The 24,389-nt window shown below is 55.0% G+C and overlaps 2 protein-coding genes across 4 annotated transcripts in view; one reads left to right on the top strand and one right to left on the bottom strand.

Moving 5' to 3' along the window:
* Positions 1–2,758: 2,758 nt before the first annotated feature.
* Positions 2,759–7,892, bottom strand: SOX8 (SRY-box transcription factor 8). The gene is made up of 3 exons (XM_037034581.1): positions 7,274–7,892; positions 5,809–6,038; positions 2,759–4,998 (listed from the first exon to the last, which is right to left on the bottom strand). The coding sequence occupies exons 1-3, from the start codon at positions 7,693–7,695 to the stop codon at positions 4,259–4,261; spliced, it is 1,392 nt and encodes a 463-aa protein (XP_036890476.1). The 5' UTR covers positions 7,696–7,892; the 3' UTR covers positions 2,759–4,258.
* Positions 7,893–17,968: 10,076 nt separating this feature from the next.
* The window catches only part of LMF1 (lipase maturation factor 1), a 110,100-nt gene continuing 103,679 nt past the window's right edge, over positions 17,969–24,389 (top strand). For all 3 annotated transcript variants that reach the window (XM_037034548.1, XM_037034547.1, XM_037034546.1), the window contains exon 1: positions 17,969–18,173. In XM_037034548.1, coding sequence (XP_036890443.1) covers positions 17,981–18,173 — 193 coding nt within the window. In that variant the 5' untranslated portion in view covers positions 17,969–17,980. The remainder of the gene's footprint in view (positions 18,174–24,389) is intronic.

Here is a 24,389-nt window from a genome sequence, read left to right as displayed (position 1 = left end):
CCAGTCAGAAACGCAGGCAGGGGGATGAAGTTCCTCCCTCTCCCAGAGGACACGGAATGTGGGGGCTCCAGGAGTGGCAGGGACCAGGTGAGTCCCTGTGGCTCCCCAGCACATCCTGGTCAGGGGCTACAGGTGATCAGAAGGCACAGCCCCTCACCTGATTGTGCAGCTCTGCCGTCACGTCCCCTGGATGGGTCAGGGCCACAGAGCAGGCTTCAGGTAGCAGGGCCCCGGGTCTGGGGCTGTGCTGACTGGCACCCTGCATCTGCAGTCTCCTTCCCTTGGAACGATTCCTTGGCCCAAGTACCTGGTGGGGGCAGCCCCATCTCCCTGCCTTGGGGTCCGCAACATCCTCCAGTGGGAGGGGGTCTGGCAATGCTGATTCTGTGGCTCTGAGACTGGGTCCTGCTTGACACAGGTTTTCTGTGAGCCTGGTGGAACGGGTCCAAGGAGGCTGTCTACAGAGGTGGCAAGGGCTTGTCTAGCGTTTGGTGGCCATATCATGTCACCACTGGGAAACATCCCCCAGCTCTGATGGTCAGCAGTCCCTGTAGACTTGGTCAGCCAGCGACAGGGCCACAAAGATCCCCCAGGCCAGACACTGGGGAGAAAACATTGGGGTCCAGGCACCAGGCCAGGACCCCAAGGCCGTGACCCCACCCTGGGCTCCTAAATGTGGCCTGAAGTCGAAGGAGGCTGTGTGTACCCCAAATCTGACTCCTGAATCAGACCTGAGAGGCCTGACACCAGACCCCTCCCAGGCAGCTGCTTGGAGGCCATAGCCTTCCCCAAAGATGACAGATACACTGGCCGTGAACTCACATCTAAACAGAAAATCCAGTCCTGAAAGTCGATATCGTCCCAGGAAGGGCTATTGTGCCTGGGGCCAGACGGGGCTTTTCTCCTCTCTCAGAGCAGGCTGCATCATAAACACCATTTCCCCTTTCTCTCTGAACAGGGCATTCTCTTCAGCTGAGATCAGAGGCAACGTGCTCTTTTCTGGATGAGGAAATAAAAAATGAGGAACTTTCCCACTAGCCCACCCCAAGGATAGGCTGCTCCTGGTGAGAACAGGTTTCTGCACGACCTTGGACAAACACCACCTTGGACTTGGGGCAAGGCAGGGCCAAAGCTGGCCTTGTGAATAATGTCATCAGCCAGGAGCTCCTGAAAAACCCTCACCAGCTGGAGGACAGTCCCCAGGACCCCTCATAGAGGTCCTGACCCCCAGGACATCCACCTGGGTTACCTCCCCAGAGCATCACGGAGGGAGATGGGGACCCCGCAGCTCCAGGGCTCTTCAGTGCCTGAGGATGCTTAGTGGGGAAGCCAGCAACAGGGCCTCCAGAGAGAAGAGGGGCCTGGAACAGGCAAGGGAAAGTGCAGAGCCTCTCGTCTTCATGCCCTCGGCTCAGGCAGGGGCATAGTTTCCCCAAGGTAGTGGTAACTGTCCTTCCTCTCCCTGAAGCTTCATGAGCTCAGAGGTAGGAAACCCATCAGGACCCAGCGCCGTGAAGCTTTTATACCAGGGCAGGTTGGTAGGAAGGAGGGCCAGGCCCCCAGGAGTTAACACGCAGAAGCCCCGCCAAGTCCAAACAAAACTGCAGAATGTCCGGCCCTCGGGAGCCTGGCAAGGCCTGAGCAAACCTGCAGCAGCCAAGAGGCTGCCTCGTTCACCCCATCAGTGAGCCGGACGCCGGGATTCCAGCGTTTGGGGTGTCAATAGGAGAGCTCTGAGGGCCATATGGGCCTGGACAGCCCTTGGCTGGACACAGGATGGGCTGGGCCAGTTCCATGCAGGCGGGGGGCTGAGAAAGTCTAGGAGTCCACGAGCTCGGCTTTCCGTACCCGGTCCCCCCGGCCCACATCCACCTTGCCCCGGAGGTCTAGCTCACCCCGGGCCGCACCAGCACTTATAAATCCGATCAGCTCTTCCCAAACACTACTCTTGGCAGTCCCTAGACATGGCCCCCCAGCACGGGGCAAGGGACGTGCCCTAGATTGAAGCCACACAGGCGTCCAGGCAGGCAAGAGGATGGGGTGATCATCCCCCTACCTGGGCCACCCCATTAAAATCGCAGAGGCAGCTGCCTCATGTATCTGGGTTCTCATGAGAAGCATAAAATCCCTCATACCCCCAGCCCCGAGGGGCCCCTGAGCCAGCCGCGTGTGCCGGGGAGGCCCAGCCAGGGGGTTAGGCTGCCCCTTGCTCGCTGTCACTCCCCACAACCATTTCTCCCTAGAAACACTCTCCGCCAACCAGACAGCCCTGCCCAGCTCCTGCAGGGCGGCTTTTATCCCGCTCCCAGCCTGGCCCTGTGCCAGCGCCCGAAAAATGCCGTCAGCCACCCAGAAACCGGCTCTGGGATTCGCCTGGGAGGAAACCACAGCCCCTGAATCTGGCCCATCTGGACCTGTTTTGCGTACTGAGGGGGCCCCCCAGGAAGGAAGATCCATCGCTGGCTTCCTGGAGGCTTTCGAGATCTGTCATATTCGAATTCAGACGCAGCGCCCAAGAGGGAGGGTGGTCTGGCCATCCCCCATCCCTCGATGGAGATGGGTCTCCACCTTCGGTAGGGGTCTGGGTGAACCTGGGGGCTCTGATTGTCCATGTTCTCTGAGGCTTGGAGAGATCCACCCCTTGCCTTGGCTGAGCCCCATCAAAGCAGGACCCCCGGGCCTGGGAGCCCTACCACCCCACGACTTAGGGAAAGCAACAAACACGATGCAGCCCACGTAGATAGAAAGCTTTTTTTTTTAATTTTATCAAATTGATCTGTACAAAAGTTAGCATTGCTTGGTCAGAAAGTAGTGAAACACAGCAGGTAAGCGAGAACAAAAGTCCAAACTCAACACCGAAAAATAAGATTGCATAAAAATGAGTTTGTTGTAGTTCCCGGCCCCCCCCACCCCCAGAGAAAGATATGCAAAAAAGACTTTTCTAGAAAAAGGTGGGTAGAGTAGAAAAAGTAAAAAGAAGCAACTTCTCCAATGTATTTAAATTTACAAAGTTTAAAGGCACAAGTTTCCATGAAATTGGCAGTTACCGTAGCTCAGCATACAGTGGAAGCAGTACAGGTAAGTCAGATATTACGTGTCGAAAACAAAGAACCTAAAAACACTTAGTGAATAAGGTTTTAGTTTCACAGCTTGGAGGTGGCACCTGGTTCCTAAGAGCCAAGATTAATGTGTTTCTGAAGCCATCACATCCCAGGGAATTCCCATCTCTACCACTTAGCACAGTTGTGGGCAGGGATGAAACTGAACAACGTCCTTGCCTTCTATACCCCAAGTTAATACCTGGTGCCAGGAGCACCCCAACCTGATCAAAGACACACTACAAGGCAAACTCCTTCTCCCTCCGAGTCCCAGGTGCCTCCTGGGAGCCTGGAGCTCAGCCCCTCCCTGATGTCTCCCAGCAGCCAGGCCCCAAAAGGCCCGAATGAGGGTCCCAACCCCACCTGCCTCCTGCCCCAAGTCCTCAGCTCCTAGGCGTCCGTTTTATCTTAAATTCTACTCTGCACAAATTACTTCATTAATTAAAGATAAAATAACACAGGACATAAATACATTTGAACAGCTTTCAAAACAAATCCAACACATTGAAGCTTCAAAAATAAAAATTAAAAAAATAAAAGAGAGAAGTGTTAATCACTACAAGGAACACCTCAGAGCTACCGAGCTGGTCCCGAGAGATGCTCCTGCAGACCCGTTCTTGTCAAGGCGCCCCTATGGATGCGACCCTGACCAGCTGCCCCTCCGGATGCATCCCCGCCAGGGGTGGGTGTGCCCTCTTGCTGCAGGGGTGTTGTCCACTGGTCCTGGGAGTTCCCGGTGCTGGGGCTGGCCGGGACCACAGAACGCAGGAGGCCTGGAGACACTGTGCCTCTTCCCTCCTTTTGTCCTTTGTATTGTGGCTCTGTTTTGCTTCCACTCTGCTGCAAAACCAAGGCGCTGGTGTCTGCGCAGAAAAGGGACCCAATGGCTATCCTTCGTTTTGAAGTTGTCAGTCACCACAAAGAGAGAGAGAGGAGGAGGGAAAGAGGGCTTTGTCCACTGACGGAAGTTTGGAGATCTGGAAGCAAAGGGGATTGGTCGGTTTCCTGCACACATCAGCAGGCACTTGATGGAGCCGGCACACGCTGCTGCCTCCTCTCACCTTGCTGGCCAACACCTCCAGGGAGACCTCAGAGGCTGTCCTTGCCGATAAAGATTTTCCTCCGCCCATGCCGGCCCTCTCCAGTCGACCATGGTGCCCTCAGGGTCTGGTCAGGGTGGTGTACACCGGCTGGTCCCAGTTACTGGGGGGGCTGTGGGCAGGCGGCACAGAGAGGCTGCTGAGCAGGGGCGAGGCATAGGGCCGGCGGGATGAGTGGAAATAGGGATACTGGTAAAGGCTGGATGGGTAGCCCGCATAAGGGTTGTAGTAGTTGGGGGCCTGCAGGTCAGTGTAGTCGCACTGGGAGCTGGTGAAGGAGCTGGGGGCTGCAGCAGAGGCGGCCGTGGTGACGTTGGCCTGGGCGCTGTAGGAACTGTAGTCAGCACGGCCTGGAGAGCTGTGTGACTGGTCACCGTAGTGGCCAGGGCTCAGCTGCTCGGTCTTGATTTGTGGCCGAGGGGGACCTGCTTCAGTGGGTGACGTGGAGGCCGAGGGGGCTCCCTTGTGGGCCCACACAGGGGATGCCCCAATGCCCGCTGACCCCGAGTGTGAGTAGGAGGCCCCGGCATAGGAGCCAGAGGTGGAAGGCTGGCCAGGCTCTGTGGGCAGGGCTGAGTGGCCATTGAGGGGCAGGTACTGGTCAAACTCGTGAACATCAAAGGTGTCCATGTTGCCGATGACCTCGCTGCTCAGCTCTGAGATGTCCACGTTGCTGAAGTCGATGTTTTGGCGCCCGCTGTCCACCAGGCGGCGGCCTTCCAGCTTTAGCTCTTGCTTGCCCCCTTGGTGCAGGTCCGTCTTAGGGGTGGTGGGTGGGGTGGGTGGCCCGTGGGTTTGCCCTAGGGTCAGAGCACATTTCAGGGATAAATGCCTTTCTGTGGGGGTTGGAGGTGGGGCTGGCAGGGCCGGCGGGCTGGCGACATGCATACAGGAGGAAAACCAGCCCGCTAACAGCCGCAGGTAGGAATCAACAGCTTTTTGTTCTTGTACATTTCCCAGAAATTCCAGCAAAGCCAGACCCAGACCTCACTCCTTGGCTGAGAGAATTCTATTAAACACTGTTCTATGTGAAGACCCAGGGCCAAGGAGGCCCCAGAGTGAAAACCATGGTGGAGAAGGAAGAGATAGCCACGTTTAGGAAGCTCTCCGGGAGCACCCGGCCCTGTGCACAGGACAGCGACACAATCTACACAAACCCTGTTTGTGACTGTAGCCAGCTTAACTGAGACTGCTTGGGGGCCGAGACTGCACCCCAGTCAGCTGGATCCGGAACCTGGGCAGCTGACCACCATGCCAGCAGTAGGAGTGAGTCCTGGGTCAGAACCAGCAAAAAATCCTGGGGAGGCAGAGATGCCCTTGGGTAGGACAGAAAACCCCAGGTCACGGAGTGCCAACCAGGCAAAGCCGTGAGACCCTCAAGCTCAGAAGGGCTAACCCGAGGTACTCTCCCAACCCAGAGCGTGCGTCAGCAGTGGCGGCCACTTGGGGCTTTGGGAGCTTTCGGAGGATACCCAGGGAAGGTTTGGTTCTCTCATGCGTTGCCTGCCCTGGGAGTGGGAGTTCCCTCCCCACTGTTCATCTCTGCCACGGCCAGAACCCCAGCTTCTCCCACTGAGGATTCTCAGACACTGGGGACCCCAGAAGCCAACCTGTGTGGTCGCTGTGGTGATGTGCATCGCTGAGGCCTGCGTCAGTCTTGTACACAGCACCACTGGGGTGGTGGCCCAGCTCGGCGCCTGAGTCCGAGTCGCTCTGGCCTGTCTTCACACTCTTCCTCCGGCGCGGCTGGTACTTGTAATCTGGGTGGTCCTTCTTGTGCTGAACCCGCAGCCGCTCTGCCTCCTCAACGAAGGGGCGCTTCTCACTCTCACTCAGCAAGCTGCCGAGCCAAGAGCACAATCAGGTGGCAAGGGCGTCAGGGCGGGCACCGGTGTCCATGCTGCCCAGAGGCTGGACCATGCCCCAGGGGAGGTGCAGGAAGGGGATCAGGACGACCCCAGCCAGAAAAGGCTGAGTGCACCCACTCCTCAGTGGGCAGTACTTCCCCTTTGAGCCACGGTGCCCAGGTGGTGAGGTCTAGGTGCTTGTTAGTTAGAGTCAAAGAAGAAGTAGTAACAAGACCCATATCTCTCATCTCCTTTTTCCTCCTCTGACTTCCCCGGCCCAGCCTGCATCTGTCCCCTTCCTTATGGGCTTTCTAAGGTGGGCAGGCAGGGGAGGAGAGCAAGACCCAGCTGAGAATACACACACTATGGACAAAGTGAGCTTTCTGGGAACCAAGGTGGGACTCCTCCGACAACTGGGCTTCCCAGACCTCCAGAAACACTGGCAAAACCCAGTGGTTCTCAGTGAGGCCAGAACATGCACTGGCTCCTCCAACTCTTCCAGCAGTTCACTTCTAAGTGCCTCTAGAACAGGGCATTGGGACACAGAGGCACAGGTCCACGGCACCCACAAACGGACAGCAGCAGTAGCACGGAAGACCAGCGTGCAAGCTTCAAGAGCCCACTCATGGATGAGAATGGGGGAACAGTGTACCAGTGCCCTAAACCCAAAGCTCTCCACTTTAAACCCAGATAGTGTTCGGTGGGGTGAGCCACAACCTTCTCAGTGCTGCTGTCCAACTTTCGGCAAAACCCACCAGCTTCACTATGCCAAACCATGCAGCTGCATGGGGAAGTTGCCAGCGGAGCAGACCCTCCCTCTGCCCTTTCCAGGGAGCACCGCCTCCAGACCGCAGCATGCTGCCCACTGCTGTGTCCTGCTCCCAGACAAGAGGCAACATTTCCTGGGGAATGAACAGGCTTCCAGGCTCTGAAGCCACTTACAGCTGGGGCCCCCAACTGCCAGCCACCACTTTCTGCCGGCTGTTCCCATTCCAGGTTTCAGGAATGTGGTAAGAGTGGCACACTCCTCCCGCTGCCCTCTGTGGGTCCACACCCGGAGGGCCAGCGCGCCTGGTCCCTGCTGGCCAAAGGGTATTTTTCCACTGGGACTCGCCCTGGGAACAGCCACTGGGACCAGGGCCGAGTCCGGGCGTAGCGCCACCGCCCCAAGCCCCCGAGCACCCCAGGACTCAAGCGCAGCGCCCACCCTCAGACTGGTGACACTCACCGCCACAGCTTGCCCAGCGTCTTGCTGAGCTCGGCGTTGTGCAGGTGTGGGTACTGGTCGGCCAGCTTACGGCGCGCCGCCTGCGCCCACACCATGAAGGCATTCATGGGTCGCTTCACGTGAGGCTTGGCCTTGAGCGCGCCGCCGCCGCCACCGCGCACCGGCATGGGTACCAGACTCCAGTCGTAGCCCTTCAGCACCTGCGACACGGCGTCGCGAATGCAGGCTGGGAAGCGTTCGTCTGCCGCCTCGGCCGAGTCGCTCCGGCCACTGCTCCCCGTGCCTGCCGCGCGACCCAGGCCCTCGGAACCCGAAGGCGACGGTGGCGAGTCCGAGTCTGAGTCCTCCACGTGCGACATAGAGCTGGCCGTGCCAGACGGGCTGCAGGGAGGCTGGGTGCGGGTCTCGGTCATGTCCAGCATCTGGGCCGCACGCGAAGGGGCGTGCACCAGAGATACGCACCGGGTCGGATGCTGGCCTGAGCCGTGGCCCCTCTGGGACCCAAGGTCACCGTGCTGTGGCCTGACTTGCGTCACCGCCGCCGCCGCCGCCGTCCCGTCTTATAGCTGTCGCGCCTGCTGCCGAAGCTCAGTCCCGCGGAGGGACCCGCAACAAGTTTCTTTAAGCGGCGATAGCGAGGCTCCGCCCCTCTCTAGGTTCCCCATTGGCCCGCCCGCGCGGCCCGCTGCCCCCGAGGGCGGAGTTTGGTCGCCCCTGCCCCTCCCCCCCAACTTAAAGAAAGCGCCGGGATTCCGGCTGCGACCCCGGGCGCCCCGCCCGGCGCTGAACCACGTGGGGTCCGGTGCGCCAGCCAGCCGAGGACTAGATCCCTAACGGTGCACCCGCCCTCCGAATCGTCCCCCAATGCCGCGGGCCTCCCTTCCAGGAGGGGTGAGAAGGAAAAGGAGGTCAGAGATGGGGACAGTGGGGTGCTCGGCTTACCCCCGAGCTCTCCGCCCTGCTCCTTCAGCGGGCGAGCGGTGGCCCCTGAGCACCCAGCCTCTGCCCAGTCGCCCAGCCTCCGTAGCCAACTCTGCGAGTAGGCAGGTCCTCCCCCACCAGCCTGTCTTGAGCCTTGACGTCTTGCCCGCAGCCCAGAGGCGCCGGGGTCAACGACTGCCAGCTTGCGGCCCAGGGGAAGGTCGACTCGGCCTACTCTCGTCAAAGCCTAGGCTTACCACCCGCAGGGCCCGCGAAACTTGCCAGAGCGTCCGGCGCACCCCGAGTCTGCGTGCCGCGCACGTTCGAGTAACGCAAGGAGTCTCCACTCGGGCTCGGAGCGGGGTGATCCCAGGTGCCTCGCCCCACCCGGATACGAGCTTGGAAAGACCTGTGGGGGCGCAGCCCTAGAAGCCGGGGCAGCGGTACGGGCTGGGAGCGTTGGGCGAGACTTGGGCTGACTCTAGCTGTTGAGTCCCTGGGGCCGCCCCGCGGATGGCGTGGCCGGACGCGGGGGCCCAGAGCCTTCCGGGCGTGACCCGGGGGGGTGGGGACGGGGATGCAGTCCGGCGGGGCGGTCCTGGGTGGTCCGGCGGAGGCGGAGGCCGCTCGGGGTTCCTGGAGTGGAGGAGGTGGGCGGGGTGTGCAGGTTTGGGGAGGGGGACGGCGGGGTCGGGGAAGGGACATTTCCCCGGAGGCAAGCGCCGGGCCACAGCTCCGAGGCCGCCCCCGGGACTTGGCCTTGGGCCGCGCGGTTCCCGAGGGCAGCACGGATTCTTTCTCCGAACCCACTGGGAGGCGATCGGCCGCGTAGAGCCTCGCTGCACAACACCCTTTTCCCCAATGGCCGGCTTGGTTATAGGTGTCTCCGAACTTGGGACCAACGAGCCCCGGGTGACCCTACCTCAGCTACGCGTCACCGAAGCCTGAGTAGCCGTAGGAACAGGAGTGATGCCCTTTGACAGGAGGGGCTGATCTGTCACCAGAAAACTCCAAATTGGAAGTAGGCTTGTGGTGTCGAATTCTCCCCGCCGCACCTTTACCAACCCAGAGGAGGACAACGCGCCGCGATTCGCAGGGCGGTGCCTCCTACCCCAACCCCGGCACAGGACACCGTGCACTCAACGGGTCCACCACCGCCCAGGGCTGTGAATTCCTTAGAAACGGAGATGCGGTACTTAGAACTTAAAGAGCCAGTGGGTCCAGACGGTCCGGACTGTTCTGACTGCCCAGCTAGGGAGGAGGCCTTCGCCTCACTGGGTCTGCCCCGGTCCCGTCAGGGCCTCGCATCTGGACTGTGCCGGCCCAGGTCTCCTGCCACCTGTGGGTGACTGGAAGGCCTCTTGTCTTTGGTCATGGACTAACCCGCTTGCCAGAGGTCAGTGAGCCCCACTTTTCACCTTCAGGAAAGGGGGTAGGGGGTGCGCTTGCTCTTTCAAGTGAACAGAGTGCCTGGAGGCTCCCACAGGTGGCAGGGGGAGAGCAGGCCTACAAGAGTGGCCTGTACTCTTGCCTCCCCTCCTGCCACATGCCTCCTTGTGCTGGGTCACCTGCCAAGGAACACCCTCCCCTGCCAGGCTGCAGTGGCTCCCTCTGGAGGACCTGCCTTCCACTCCTGGACCCCTCTCTGCAACCTGAGGACTCTGAGGGAAGGCCCCAGTGGGGGCTGCCTGGGGGCATCCGCCCAACTTGTTGGCCCTCGGGACCCATGGAAACATCTTCCAGGCACAGAGACCTAGGAAGCATCTAGGAAACATCTTCCAGGCACAGAGACCCCCAAAGCTGTCCCGGCTGGCCAGCTCAGAAAGGCTGTCTTTGCTGGGCTTTGGGAAAGCTGGGTGGGAAGGAAGGAGCTTCTAGGGGCTAAATGCCATTGTGGAAGAGGTAACCTTGCTGTCACTCCTTGAATTACCCTGCCCACCCTCTGCCTGGCCCTGGTCTTGGATAGTCAGGGAGGCTATGTCCGTAGTTTTTACGGTGTTGTTAGGGGCAGGCCACGTGGGGCCACGAGTCTGAATGCTGGCGTGTCTCCTGGGTCTGCTGCAGCCCTGGTCTGGGCCTCTCTACCAGCCAGCCTGAGAAGGCTGCCATCATGTCTCGGAAACCCTGGCTTGGCCTCAGTGATTAATTGGTGCTTTTAATTACTGGCTGGTCTACAGAAATCAAGCGTCCAGGGCAGAGATGGGGAGTGGCTCTGAGCAGCGTCTCCATCGTGCAGCCTCGTCTTGCCTCACTGGGTTTCCAGAGAGAGAGAGGAAGGCCTCACAGTGGTGCCTGGAGTCCAGCACCCCCCGTGACAGACTTGGGCCTCCAGGCCAAGCCTTTCGCTGAAACCCCATCCTCAACTCAGTTTTCCCACTGGTGTGGAAGTTCTGGTTTCGGCTTGAAGCGGGCCCTTTGGTTGGGCAGATGCCCATTAGGGAGCTGGCTGTGTCCATTCCTCACTTTCCATGCCTTCAGAGGACCCTGGAATCTCATGCCTGGATTCCTCCCCTCTCTGCCTGTAGGACGTGGGTGTTCGGGGCCAGTGTGTGATGGGCACTGGTCCCACGCATGGGGTCTGAGCACCAGTGTGAGTGCCTGGTGTCATGTGGGTGTGCAGATGTGTCAGGGACAGCTTAGCCTCAGCTCTGGCCTCCACTCACCCATGGCTAGGAGCAGTCTTTGAGCCCTCGCTGTGCCTACCCGTCTCTCCCCGGGTTGTGGGCACTGACCCCACCAGCAGCCTTTAGGTCTCGGCTTGACATCTCCTTGATGGCAAGCAGAGGGTATTTCTGTAGCCAAAAATCATCCCGGGGCAAGGTCCTGTGGGTCTCAACACTCAGCCCTCCCTGGGTAAAGAGAGCACCAAGGCTTGAGGCCAAGGCTTGGCAGCATCTTCTACTAAGTAAATCGAGTCTGCTGAGGTGTTAGAGATGCAAGATCAAGCTGTGCCTTCCCCTGGACATTTACATCCCATAAGCTCCACGTGACACCACACTCCTGGATCTCTGGACCCGAGCCCCCACCCCAGGCCCTCAGTCCCCTGGACCTGAGACTCCATCTTCATCCTGGGCCCCAGCTACCCTGGATCCAAGCCCCATTGTAGACCCTCGCTTCCCAGGAGCCCCAGATTTGAGCCTCATTACAGATCTTCACTCCTCTGGATCCCACCCTCACTCTGGGCCCTCCCCTCGAACCCGTGCCCCTGGTCCTGTGCACCATGCTTCTCTATCTTCTGGGCACTGAGCTCTGAAAAGCCACCAGGGCTAGGAGAGTCTTCCTCAGCCCGTGTCCAGGAGGACGGCAAGGATGTCCAAGTCACCTCTAGAAAATCAGCGCTGAACCCAAATAGATGCTGAAAGTTGTGTTCATTGTCCTGAGCTCAGCTTTCAGATTGAATGAGACTTCCTGTTCAAGATGTCCAAATGTGAACCTCTCCGAAGTGGATCCCTGTGTCAGGTATTGACTGGGAAAGGCATGCGGGTGATGGAAATAAACATCACAGAGGAAAACCCTCTTTCTGAGTGAGGTGTCCTGACCACCTCTACCAGACAGAAGGTTCCAAGACCCATTAGTACCACAGGCAAATTAAAACGCACCTGTCAGATTTCTGGTGAAGGAGGGTTTAATTAAGATGCCCCCAGGTGTGGAAGTGGGCACTGTGGAAGGAAGCTGCATGGTTCTCCTGCAAAGCGAGGCGGTTACACTGTTGAAGGAGATGGCACCTGGAAGGCTCAGATGAAAGTGAGACCAAGCTTTGCCTCCCCAAGCTCAGGATCTGGGGCAGAGGTGCAGGACATTGTCAGGTCCTCTTTGCGTTGGTCTGTCAGGGTCTGGCACGGGGACCTGGCCAGCTGGCTAGTGCAGACCTCAGCTCCCTCAGCGGCAAACCCTCATGTCCCCTTCCTCACGGGACATGGCATGGGTAGGCAGGATCCAGCAGCCACCCACCCCCGGGACCTGAGGACTGCAGAATATGGGCCACCTCTCAGTCACCTCCGGTGCCAGCGTGAGAAGAAACCTGCTCCTTGGTCAGGCAGGAGCAGGGTCTGCACTCATTGTCTAGGCTGCAGCTCTGGCTGGTCATCAGGGCAGTTGGACTGGGGCCTTTAATGGCTGAGGGTGATTAGCCTCTCTTTCAATGGGTGCTGAGCGGGCTTTGCAGAGCTGGTCTGCGTAAACCAACTGAAAGCTCCTGAGAGCTCTTTGGAAGTAATGATGCAACCCAAGGGGGTTAGGAACAGGTTTCTGGCTGCTTCCAACATCATGTGTGGCCGTCCTGACATAGAGAAAGCCCCTCGTGCAACCACCACCTGGGTCCATAACATGAGATCCTGGAAGGTGTGTTTTCTATTCTGTAACTTTTCCTGCAAACACTTCCAGAGCTCCTACACCATGCCAGGTCTGCATCGGTGCTGGACCAGAGGGTGATGATCCACAGGGCCTGCCCTCCAGAAGCTCGTGCTGGCAAAGTCTTCTAAATAAAGTGTAAAACGAGGTACTACGGAGTGGTTTGTCATTAGGGGCTGCCAACTGCCTATTAGGGGCATGGAAACTGCTTATGGGGTAAGAGGAGTCATAGACTTCCCCAAGAAGGCTTTGGGGTTCTGGGAAAGAGGGCATCTAAGGTCAAGAGACCTGCCTTTGTCCTCTGTGGTCCTTTGACTTTGGGCAAGTTAAGGGGTCATTATGGGCAGTAGAGGGGTCTGGAGTGCCTGCCCAGAGGGGCGCCACTGGGCCTCTGTGGGCTGATGTATGTAGAATGGCAGGCTTGCAGTAGCCAACACCTGGTGTTTATTGTGTTTTCCATGCTTGTGAACTCATTATCATCTCCTGCGGATGGGCCCATCTGGGCATGCCTTCAAGGAGAACATGTAACAGGAAGGCCGCCCACTCTTTCCAGAAATGGATTGTGTGTTTTAATCACTGGGGGAGGGTCACAGGAAGGGAAGACCTGGTGATGGATGGCGTTGGTCACAAGCTGCCCCACAGCCCTTTCCCCCCACTGTGGGATAAGAGGTTGGGCGAAATGAGGAGTCTTAGACTTAAGTGCCCTCAGAAACCAGGCAGAGAGGGAAGGTGGATGCTGCTGCGAGTGAGGCTGTAAGGAATGGGGGGGCCTGTGGATGGCTGGAGAGAGGCCCTAGTCATCCCAATGGCCAGCCAGGGCCACCAGACCTCCGCTGACCACAGATTCATGCCTGAGCCCAGAAGGGATGGGTAACCCTGCTGGCTGACACAAGGACTTACGATTTTTTAAACTGTTTGTTACATGGCACTACTGTGGCGAGCAATAACGGATACTTCTCTCTGGGCAGGGTTCCGCCCACAGGAACCTGTTAGCGACTGCTGGCCTAGAATTCCCAAGACCTTCCAGTTCAGAATGTGATTCTAAAAGAAAAAAATGAAAAATTTAACTACACATTCTTTCTTCACACAGAGCTCTACAACCAGAGAATGGGACCGCCTTGGGAGCTTTTGGCTCCCCCCTCTGCCTAGCAATCATGGCTCCCCAGCTCACTGGGCCACACAGGGCCACGTCTCCTTCTGGGGCACGGGCACAGGAGTGCTCAGGGGCTGGAGCTGAGGGTGCCGGCAGACGAGCTGGGCGAGCCAAGCAGAACAGCCGTCTGTGAGTGAGTCACAGTTCCAGAGCAACCAGCAAATGGCCCAGCACCTGCTTGCCCACCCTCACCCGCACCTGCCAGTCTTACCAGGGAGTTTTGGCCGCTGTACAGTCCTGGTGGGACTGGTCTAAAGCAATCATCCCTCCAGAAGAAAGTGACAGATGTTAATGCCGGTGGGTCCTGCCCTCCCCGTCAACATGTCAAGACATGAAAAATTAGGGTAAATGAAGGGTGCACGATTAGATTCGGGCCCAAGCTGGGTTCTCAGGGGTGCCAGAGACAGCTGCAAACGCACGTCAGGGACAAATGCCCTGATGCGGCAGGGGCTGCCAGGCCAGGGTGCCTGGCGACAGCTGGACGAGGTGCTGACACAGGGCTCATTCCTCTGTGAAGTCGTCCCTCAGCTGCTGGGAGTGCCGCCAGCCCTTGGGCTTGTGTGTGTCCTGGCTCCGGAGCCGAGCTGGAGGGTCTGTGGACCGGCCCATCAGGGACTTGGGCCCGCTTAAGGGCTCCAGCTTGTGTATGGATCTGCACAACACTAGCCCCAAGCTTGAGCTCACAGCTCCTCTCAGGGTGGGTGCCCCCCATTTTGTTCCCTCTCCTCATTTTATTGGCTCCCTGTCTGGCTTGGCCCCAGGTCCTCCTGTAACCAGCCCCAAGCAATTAGACCTCATCGCAGCACCTCACTTTTTTTCATACAGTATTTTGCTTGAAAATGTAGGTTCAGGAGTGCCCCGCCCCTCCATCCCCAGCTGCTGGTGAGAGGTTGCCTGGTGGAGAGTCCACGGTACCTGTGGTGCAGGCACGGAGCTGTCGGCTGAGGGGGAAACATCCTGGTGTCTCTCCAGCGAGAGCTCCGGGCTTGGTGGCTGGCCCGAGGTTTGCAGAAAAGGTTTTCTTTGTTTTTAAGTAGAGCGCATTCTTGGGGCAGAAAACACACCCACGCCTGAGTATCGTTCTAAAACTGTTTGTTGTTCCCTAATAGAGATCAAGAGGTAAATTTGATATGAATGATATGACCTATTCTGATAGGTAAAAGCAGTGCCTTATGGGTGATTCTGAAACAACACTGGGGCATATTTTTTATGTTTTTTTTTGGAGGTGAAATTCACATAGCATAAGATTAAGCATTTTTAAGTATACCATTTAGTGCTATTTACTACATTCCCAATATTCTGCAAATGTCACCGCTACCTAGTTCTAGAACATTTTCACCATCCCACAAGGAAATCCTGTATCCATTACTGGTCACTCCTCATCCCCCTTCCCTGTCCCCTGGGAATCATGGGTTTACTTTGTCTTTGTGAATTTGCTTATTCTAGACATTTCACATAAGTGGAATCAGACAACATACAGCCTTATGTGTCTGGCTTTTCTCAGCATGACAGTTTTGTGGTTCATCTATGGGGGGATCCCCCCAAAAACCAGAATTATCTTCTGGAGGGTGGACCCCTTGTAGTACAGGCTTCCTCCACTAGGTGGTCGTGCCAGGAACCCATCTGTATCCTTGTACCAACTGACAATGTTGTGAGAGGCTGCGTTCAGCTTCAATGAATTTGTTTTGAAGACACAAGGCATTTCCCCCGTTGCATGAGGGATGATCTACAAGCGCACCTGCCCACACGGTGCTGAGCGTTCAGCAGTTCCACCGCTCAAAACAGCATGACCCCCCTGCCTCACCCTCCCTACTGACTCAGTTTGGCCCCAAGGAACTTTTTTTGTTTATTTTTTTCCTTCATTAGAAAAGTCCACAAAGGGAGATGTTTCCCTGACGTGGAAGAGGTGAAACAAAAAACAGAAGCACTAAAAGTCATCAAAATTGAACAGTTCAAAAACCGTTTTTGAGCAGTAGGAAAAACATCTCGATGAGTACATTGCATCAAATAGAGAGTAATTTGGGGGTGACTGAAGATTAAACACGTAAGACTAAATACACAATTTTTAATAAATATGTTCCAGTGTTTTTGCCTCCCCTCGGTACGTTGCAGCATGTCAGTACTTCACACCTTTTCATGGCTGAGTAATGCAATGGTGTACTTTTGATTACATTCAGGCTGAATGGGTAAGCACTGAACTGTTGGCCAGCGTGTCCTCTGCCCAAACCCTGTGGGGTCCACTCCCTCAGATGAACTGGACCTCTGAGGTCAGCTCCCAGAAAGGAGGACCCTGGAGGAAACGCGAGAACATGAGCTCCCAGCAGACCTCTTTGATGGCCTCTCCCACCCTGGGCAAACCCAAACAGGGAGCCTGGAGCCCAGCAAGCTGGAGGCCAGACAAGGGGCCCTTTCTGTTGTGTACAATGCCCCATTGTGCCCTTCTCTGGGGAGAACAATGCAGCCCCCAGCCAGGGGACGCTGAGGACAAAGGGCCCATTTGTGAGGACCATCCCCACCTGAAAAGAAGCACCCAGGTCACACCTGATGACAGAGCTGTCCTTCCTCACCTTCTATCTCCTGAGCAGCTCCCGCATCCGGACAGGGGATGGTAAGCTTGGGCCGGCTTGGGGTGAGGGTGCTGGATTTTCCCAGTTCTCCCTAAACAGCTGTGCTGGTCCCTACCAAGCACAGTGCCTGAACAACAGGAATGGGGGTTGCTGGGTGTGGGTTCTTACGGAAGGACCTGGGAGCAAGGACCTGGGAGCAAGGCCAGGGTAAGTGTTCTCTGATTTCCAAGGCTGTGAACCCTCTGGGTACATGCTTCCCTGCTGGGGATTTACCAGGATGTGGAAGGTGTTTGCACTGCCCACGGCAACATCTTTTATAGGTCCCACTTCAAAGCTGGATTCCAAAGGAAGAGTTTTCATGGGAAAGAAAAAGAAACTAAAAAAACTCACAGTGTAAGATGCACATACATGTTATTACTCCAACAATGGTTGAGGGGGTAGGGCTGAGGATGGGTTTCAGAAGTTGCTGGCCTGGCCTAGATTTAGGGGACCCTATGTCCAGAGCCTGTCCCTACCCTCATGGAACTCACACTACAGGTGGTGAAGATTCAATTAAACAAGCAAGAAAGACTGATAATTTAATCACACAAGTATTGATCATTTATATGTCAAAACACTAGGAACAAGATTTAAAAACAAAAAACCCAGGACGAACATTTGTAATATACACAAGAGGCACAGGATCTTTTGAAATCTAGAGAGTTCTGCCAGAAGAATGAGAAAATTTCATGCCTGCCTCAAGAATATGTTTCCAGGTGTCCCACAGTTTACCCAGTGATCCCTGGGGCTCTAATGCCTACTTTGTCCCATACACCCCTTCGTCCCTCTAACGAAGGCCTATGATTCCACCCTCTGGGATCCACCTCCCCTGAGCAGTGCATGGACTGCTCTGTCCTCAGAATGTAGAATTGCTGGGGCCCTCACTGGGGTTCTGCTTAGGTCACTGCTGGAAGTTCAGTCTTGAGGGCCCATGAGAGCTCTTCCTAATGATGGCTTTACTGGCCTGAGCCAGAAGATCTGGCTAAATTTTCAAGTCCTGCTCTGTCCCTCACCAGCTGTGTGACTTCCACTCCAATATCCTCCTTGGACAGCACAAGTGAGAAGTCAGGGAGGGGACACCTGTGAGGCACCTGGCCACACACCCCATGCAGGCAATAACAGCCCAGCACCGTAGGTTGAGGCTACTGCTCTGGCCTTTCCTCTGTGGGACTTGGACTCCGCACAGCCCAGGAGCTGCAGAGGAAGTGAAGTACCCGCCAGGGTATTCAGCTGCACACAGTGCAGCTTCCCTGAAGCTGACCAGGCCTACCCCGGCACTGGACAGTCCCAACTTTCCAACAGTCTCCTTCCCATTGCATTTCTATTTCTGGAATGCCTTCCATGCCCTCCCTACAGATGAGGGCCCAGGAGGGCAGGCTCCTAGGCCAAGAAATGCACCGAGGGCCCACCTCAACGTTGACTAATGAATAAGTGAGTGAATGAATGGAGTGGGTAAACCCCATGTGGAGTAATGCTTGCGGTCTTCCCAGGTACCCACCTCCTTGCCCTCACTGTTACAGTGACCCGCACCGCCTGCGGGGGGCGCGCGCGCATTCATGCCTGGCGTGAGCTACCGCGCAGGAGCTTGTCCTCCAGGTTGTGGGCGGGGGAAACCAGACGGAGTGGGCGTGGTCTGTACTGTGGGCGGGGCATTCCAGAGCGCAACGCTCCTCGCGCATGTACCCTGAAGGCCTGGCAATGGCGGCGCCCGAGGAGTCCCTTAGGAGGCGGAAGGCTGCAGGCACTGGCCGAGAGCCTGGGGCGCCTCCGGGGCCACCGCGTAACCCCATAGGCTACAAAGCCCGCCTCCGCGCGGGCACCTTCTGGCTGACCAGGATCGTGCTCCTGAGGGCCCTCGCTTTCGTTTACTGTGAGTCCGCGAGGCCTGGGCCCCGTCGGTATCGCTCTTCCGCGCGCGCGCGCGCGCGCGACCCCCGCCAGTGACCCTGCCTCGCCGGGTCCCCTGGCCGCTCCTCGGGCGGGCAAACAGCCAAGCCCCAAGCCGTAAGCGCCCCTTCCACACCACGGCACATGCACGCCTCCGCGCAACCCCCTCTCCTTCGGTCCCGAGGGCTGGTTGAGGTCTGGGGTGAGGGGTGAGGGTCCTCGCAGGTGACTTCGTGCCTGGTTCACCTTTGCTCTCTGTCGTCCGCCTCGACTCCCCCAGACCCTCCCGCCGGAACTCGGAGTCAGGGACCCCAATTGAGTAGGGCGGTGCAGGGGCCCCTCGCAGGGGACAGCGGGAATGTAGGAGATGACTGCCCAGAGCAACACCCCTGTCCGGGAACCCGGGGCAGCCAAACCACAAAGAGAGTAGCATCTTTACTCTTTGCGCCTCCGATTCCACCAGTGCATCTTAATTCCCATCTTAACCCTGTGAGGTCTGAAGCCTCCCGAGCCTTCATCATCCTGGAGGCCAAGCGGGTGCGAGGTGCACCCCCTCCCCCCGATGTTCACCGGAGGCTTGTGGGCAGCTTTGAGACAGCAGCAGATGAAACTTGCACATTACCTGCGGGGTTCAGTGACATCCACATCTGATCAGGCTGAGAACTGCCTGCGAACCAGGAAGCTGTGCAGGGACTGCCCAGCCAGCTTGCAGAGCCCCAGAGAAGTCAGTCTGTGCCCAGAACATCAATAACCTCTGCCCTGGCAGCCAGCGCTGAGTCCATCTCCTCCATCCCAGTTCCTACATCCAGAACGACACAAACGTCCTGAGCACAGGAGCGGTAGTGAACACACAAGTATACACTTCATGAGCCCAACCTGCAGTCACCACTAAAACCTAACTCTGAGATTCTCAAATCAAATCTAGAAGTGAGGGGAGACCAGTGGGGATGGGGAACAGTCCCAGGCTCAGGTGGCCTGGGCAAGTGGTCAGTCAACTCCTAGCAGGTTCCAGAGGGTGCTGGTTCCTGGCAGTGATTGTGCGCCTTCATTTCTAAATCTCTTTCCTCACACGTGGAAGAAAGTGCAGAATTGCAGCCCTTCCCAAAAAGGGCAGCACCCCAGGAAGGTGAGGCTGGGTGTCCCCTTCCCTGGGATAACTCAGGCCATCTACTAGCATACAGTGGACACCGATTGTCACTGCAAGGCTTTCTGGAGGGACTCTGAGTGCTGTGGGATTGTCAGTAGGTGCTTTCAGCTCAGCCCTTTTTCTTTTACATAAAAGAGTTCTCGAAGTGTTTTATCCTCCACAGGATTTAGTCGTCTTCCAAACATTTGAGCCGTCACTTAGCAAAAGATGAAGTCAAGACAAAGTTAATCTGTGAGACTTTAATAGACCTTTAAAAGGGGAGCCTACCACAGTGGAAAAACCCCAGTGGCTTCGTGTGCAGAGAGGGAGAGAGTGCACAGCTTTATAAAACCTGGATCTTGGCTTTCAGATGAGCAGGATGCCTTTGATCTCCGAGGGGATTCTCTGTTCAATTCAAAAGGAAACAGTTTTGAGCTACTGGGTCAGGCAGATATATTCCGTGCTGATCACAATGATTTGCTTTGGCAGATGTACTTTTTCTCTATCTTGGGAGTATATTTGGGGTAAAATCCATGTTTGTCAGCTGTATAAAGGAACCAGTTTCTTGTCTCTTAGGGACAAGTTGTCTGGCTGAGATGGCTGGGAGCAAGTGGGTCCCACTGATCATTCTGCACTGATCTCTTTCTAAAGAGTTCTATGTCTCACTGGCCTGTAAGCCACTTCAGAGTGTCTGACGTACAGTCCCAGTGATTATACACTGTGCCACAGGGGCTGTCCGCATAGTGCCTTGATGTTGGATTTTATAGTTACCCGTGGACTACTAATCCCACCACAAGGCTGAATAATGGACCCCTGTTCTATGCTTCTGTCACCCTCTACACCTTCATTAGACTTCTTAGTGTTGTTAACATACTGATCTGTTCGTCTACTTGAGAGCTCTTTGCAACCCAGACACTGATTTATTTATACATCTACCTCTGTCTTTTAGGGGTATGTCCTGCTCTGTAAAATTTGCTTGACTTTGCCTATCGTCTTTCTTATAGCTCTGTGTCACCACGGAATACTTTTCCAACCATGTTCCCCTCCTCTCCCATTCCCCCACAACACCCTCGGTGCCTGGGGGTGCAGCTGCTGCACACCTACAAGGCCCACTGGTTCTTCCTCCGATTGTATTTATGATTTCTCGGATTCCATACCTCCTTATTTTTTGGTTTATTCTCTCTTTTTGCTGGAGTGTAGCCCCAAACGACTTTTCTTTTTCTTTTTTTAAATATATTTTTTTGATTATGCCATTACAGTTGTTCTATTCCCCCCTTCATTCCCCTCCACCCTGCACACCCCTCCCCCACAATAACCCCCTTTTGTTTATGTCCATATATCACAAGTTCTTTAGATTCTATATTTCCCATACTATTCTTGCCCTTCCCCTTGTCTATTTTCTACCTACCATCTATGCTACTTATTCTCTGTACCTTCTCCCCCCTTCTCCTCCCACTCCCCTGTTTCTAACCCTCCATGTGATCTTCATTTCTGTGGTTTCGCTCCTGATCTAGCTCTCCTCTTAGTTTGCTTTTGTTTAGGTGTGGTTGTTAATAACTGTGAGTTTGCTGTCCTTTCACTGTTCATATTTTTTATCTTCTTTTTCTTAGAGAAGTCCCTTTAACATTTCATATAATAAGGGCTTGGTGCTGATGAACTCCTTGAATTTGATCTTAGAAGCACTTTATCTGTCCTTCCATTCTAAATGAAAGCTTTGCTGGATAGAGCAATCTTGGTTGTAGGTCTTTAGATTTCATGACTTGGAGTACTTCTTTCCAGCCCCTTCTTGCTGTAAGGTCTCTTTTGAGAAATCCGCTGATAATACGATGGGAACTCCTTTGTAGGTGACTGTCCCCTTATCTCTTGCTGCTTCTAGAATTCTCTGCTTCATTTTAATCTTGGATAATGTAATGATGATGGGCCTTGGTGTGTTCCTTCTTGGGTCCAACTTCTTTGGGACTCTCTGAGCTTCCTGGATTTCTTGGAAGTTTATTGCCTTTGCCAGATTGGGGACGTTCTTATTTATTATTTGTTCAAATAAGTTTTCCACTTGCTCTTTCTCTTCCCCTTCTGGTACCCCTATAATTCAGATGTTGGAACATTTAAAGATGTCCTGGAGGTTCCCAAGCCTCTCCTCATTTTTCTGAATTCTTGTTTCTTCATATTTTTCTGTTTGGTCATTTTTTTCTTCCTTCTGGTCCACTCCCTTGATTTGAGTCCCAGTTTCCTTTCCATCACTCTTGGTTCCCTCTGCATTTCCCTTCATTTCAATTAGTTTAGCCTTCATTGGTTCCTCTAATTTGTGACTAAAATCAACCAGTTCTGTGAGCATCCTGATCACCAGTATTTTGAACTGTGTGTCTGATAGGTTGGCTATTTCTTGGTCACTTAGAGTTATTGGCTCTGGAGCTTTGAGTTCTTCTTGAGCCATATTTTGGTCTGTTCACACCTGTTAGGTATGAGGAGCGGAGCCCTAGGTGTTCAGCAGGGCGGGGCAACTCAGTCGCTGGGTTGTGACGCTGTATGTGGGGGTGGAGGTCAGAAAGGGGTAATGGCGGTCCTCTCTGCTGCTTCCCGCTAGCCGCTGGGGCCTGTGCAGTCTGTCTCACTGCTCGCACCTTCGCTGGTTTATCTGTGCGCGAAGTGTCAATGCGCAGCCTGCCGCCTTGGGCCCTCACCGGGTCCGCCCATTGCTACCCAACACCTGGGATCCGCCCTCGGCTGCCTGTGCTGCCTGTGCGCCAGGGTCAGGGGATCTTTCTGGCCTCTGCTGCTGGCTCCGCCCCTCTTACCGGTCTGGCTGAATGGTTCGTTGTTGTCGGACTTTCGTATAGTTCAATTTTCTGTTTTGGCTGCGTTTTTGTTACTAAAACTTTGTTAATTTTAAACTTGGTTGTGCGAGAAGGCACAGTGTTTCCACCTATGCCTCCATCTTGGCGGAAGTCCTGCCAAACAACTTTTCAAGAAAGGATATGGAGAAGGTAAACTTTCCGTCTTTCTTTGCATGTGTGGAAATTATCAGTTGCCCGGGATCTGCAAATCTTTGTCAGAACAGTTTTCCTTAGAATTTTCTGGTGTTAAAGAGAAGTCTTCACACAGTCTGACTCCTGCTCTTATGCGAGTGACTAAAGAGAAACTTCTACTCACACTTTTGACACCAAATGTGTGAGATTTTTCCTCACACTGAACAGTTCTAACGGCCTGCCTAGCATCAACCTGACTGCCCCCATTTCAGACTGTAGTTGCAAGTACAGGATGTCACCTGTACTTCTGACTGGCCAGATATAAATCAGGGTTCCTGCCCTCGTGGGTGTGGCTCGGTGGGTGGGAGCTGCTGTGGGCGCTCTCTGCCGCCTTCCCCACAAACCTCTGCAGTGTTGCGGCCCTGCCCGTCTTTACCCATGGGGTCGACACTGCCGCGTGTCTCTGTCAGGTTTGAGGCTGCCTATCCATTCTGTCTTCCGGAAGCTGATCGCTGAGTCTAGCCTGTGTTCCAGGGGGGCAGAGGACTCAGTGTCGGCCTTGGGAGTGGACATCTCCGTGTATTATTTGGAATTGCTCTGAGGAAGCTTTGTGTCTGCTCCCTGTTTATCAACTGCCACATTTAGTTTCACTTTGGGTTGTGGTCCAACACTGTTGCTCACTGTGGTGTCAGATGTCTGGCTCTGGTCATTGGTGGGCCTTCCCACTTGTGTCCTTTGTCCCTGTGACATGCTTTCATTCTTCCTTCTTTGAGCACTTGCTCTCTGGTGCTAAGGAAGCTGCCGGCCTCTCTCCTGTTCCCAGACTTAAAACCAGCCATTTCTCCAGAGGCCCTCGTTCTTTTTATTGGAGAGTGGTGTTAGGAGCCCAAACTGGGTCTCCGTTGCTGGAGGTGTCACTGCTTCCAGGCCTCTGTAGAGGACAGAGCTAGGCTGTATAGTGTGTGTGCACTCACGTGCGATTGCTCCTCTGCGTATTCCTCTGAATGTGGTCCGGTAAACGTGAACTCACCCGGGCATCTCCAATTCTAATCCAGTGCACAGGTGTGTGCTGGCCTCCTATTCTTTCTTACCTGGAACTTCCTTCTCTACAAGTGAGAAGTCTTGCCCCACCATCTGCCACAGTTTATTTGCTCGCCCCCTCACCCCTCAAGCATGCAGAGCACTTGCAGAATTGTTCACCTACCCCCGTGAGAAAAACCAACTAGACTCCAATGTTTATATACAGTTCCTTTTACCTTTGTTCTTACACTTTTCACTCAAAACATTTTCCAAAGTTACTTAGGGCAGCTCTCTCTTTACCCTTCCATTCAGTGTGGTCTGTTATGCATTTGCAATAGAGTTCAATTCATTTGTCACAGTCTGCATTCCATCCTGGCATCTCCTGACCTACTGGGTAGGTTGTTTTGATAGTTTGTATACATTAAAGTTCATTTTTTGTGATGCGCAGCTCTATGGGTTTTGACAAATGCATAGTTATCCATCATCCAGCACTCTTCAGTATAGTTCTATCCCCCCATAATTCCCCAGTGACACAGTCACCGCTCCCCTCCAACCAGGTCCCAGCATGCTGTCTGTGTTCTGTCCCTGTGATTTTGCTGTGTCCAGTATGCTGTATAAATGGAGTCCTACAGGATGTAGACTTTGGGTCTGGATTCTTTTACTTAGCAAAACGCACTTAAGAGTCATCCATGTTGCGTGAATCAGCAGCTCCTGCGTTTTTGTCTCTCAACATTATTTTGTGGTATGAACGTACCAGTTGTTTACCCATTTCCACGTTGAGGGACACTGATCTAGTCCAGTTTTAGCAATTACGAGCAAAGCTCCAATAAACATTTGCATGCAGGTTTTATGTAAATGTGTTTTCAGTTCACTTGGGTGAATACTTGAGGTTATAATTGCTGGGTCATGTGGTAAATCTGTGTTTGACTCGATAAGAAACTGCCAAACTCACCCAGAGTGGCTTACCAGTTTGTATCCCCACCAGCGACGAGTGAGAGTTCCTGTTGTTCTGAATCCTCTGGAACATTTGGTGTTTTCAGTTTTTTGGATTTTGGCTGTTATGATAGGTGTGTGGTGATATTGCATTGTG

Source organism: Sturnira hondurensis, unplaced genomic scaffold, assembly GCF_014824575.4.
Source record: "Sturnira hondurensis isolate 20B ecotype Veracruz unplaced genomic scaffold, ASM1482457v3 Scaffold0022179, whole genome shotgun sequence".
NCBI lineage: Eukaryota > Metazoa > Chordata > Mammalia > Chiroptera > Phyllostomidae > Sturnira > Sturnira hondurensis.
This window is presented reverse-complemented; position numbering and strand designations above follow the sequence as displayed.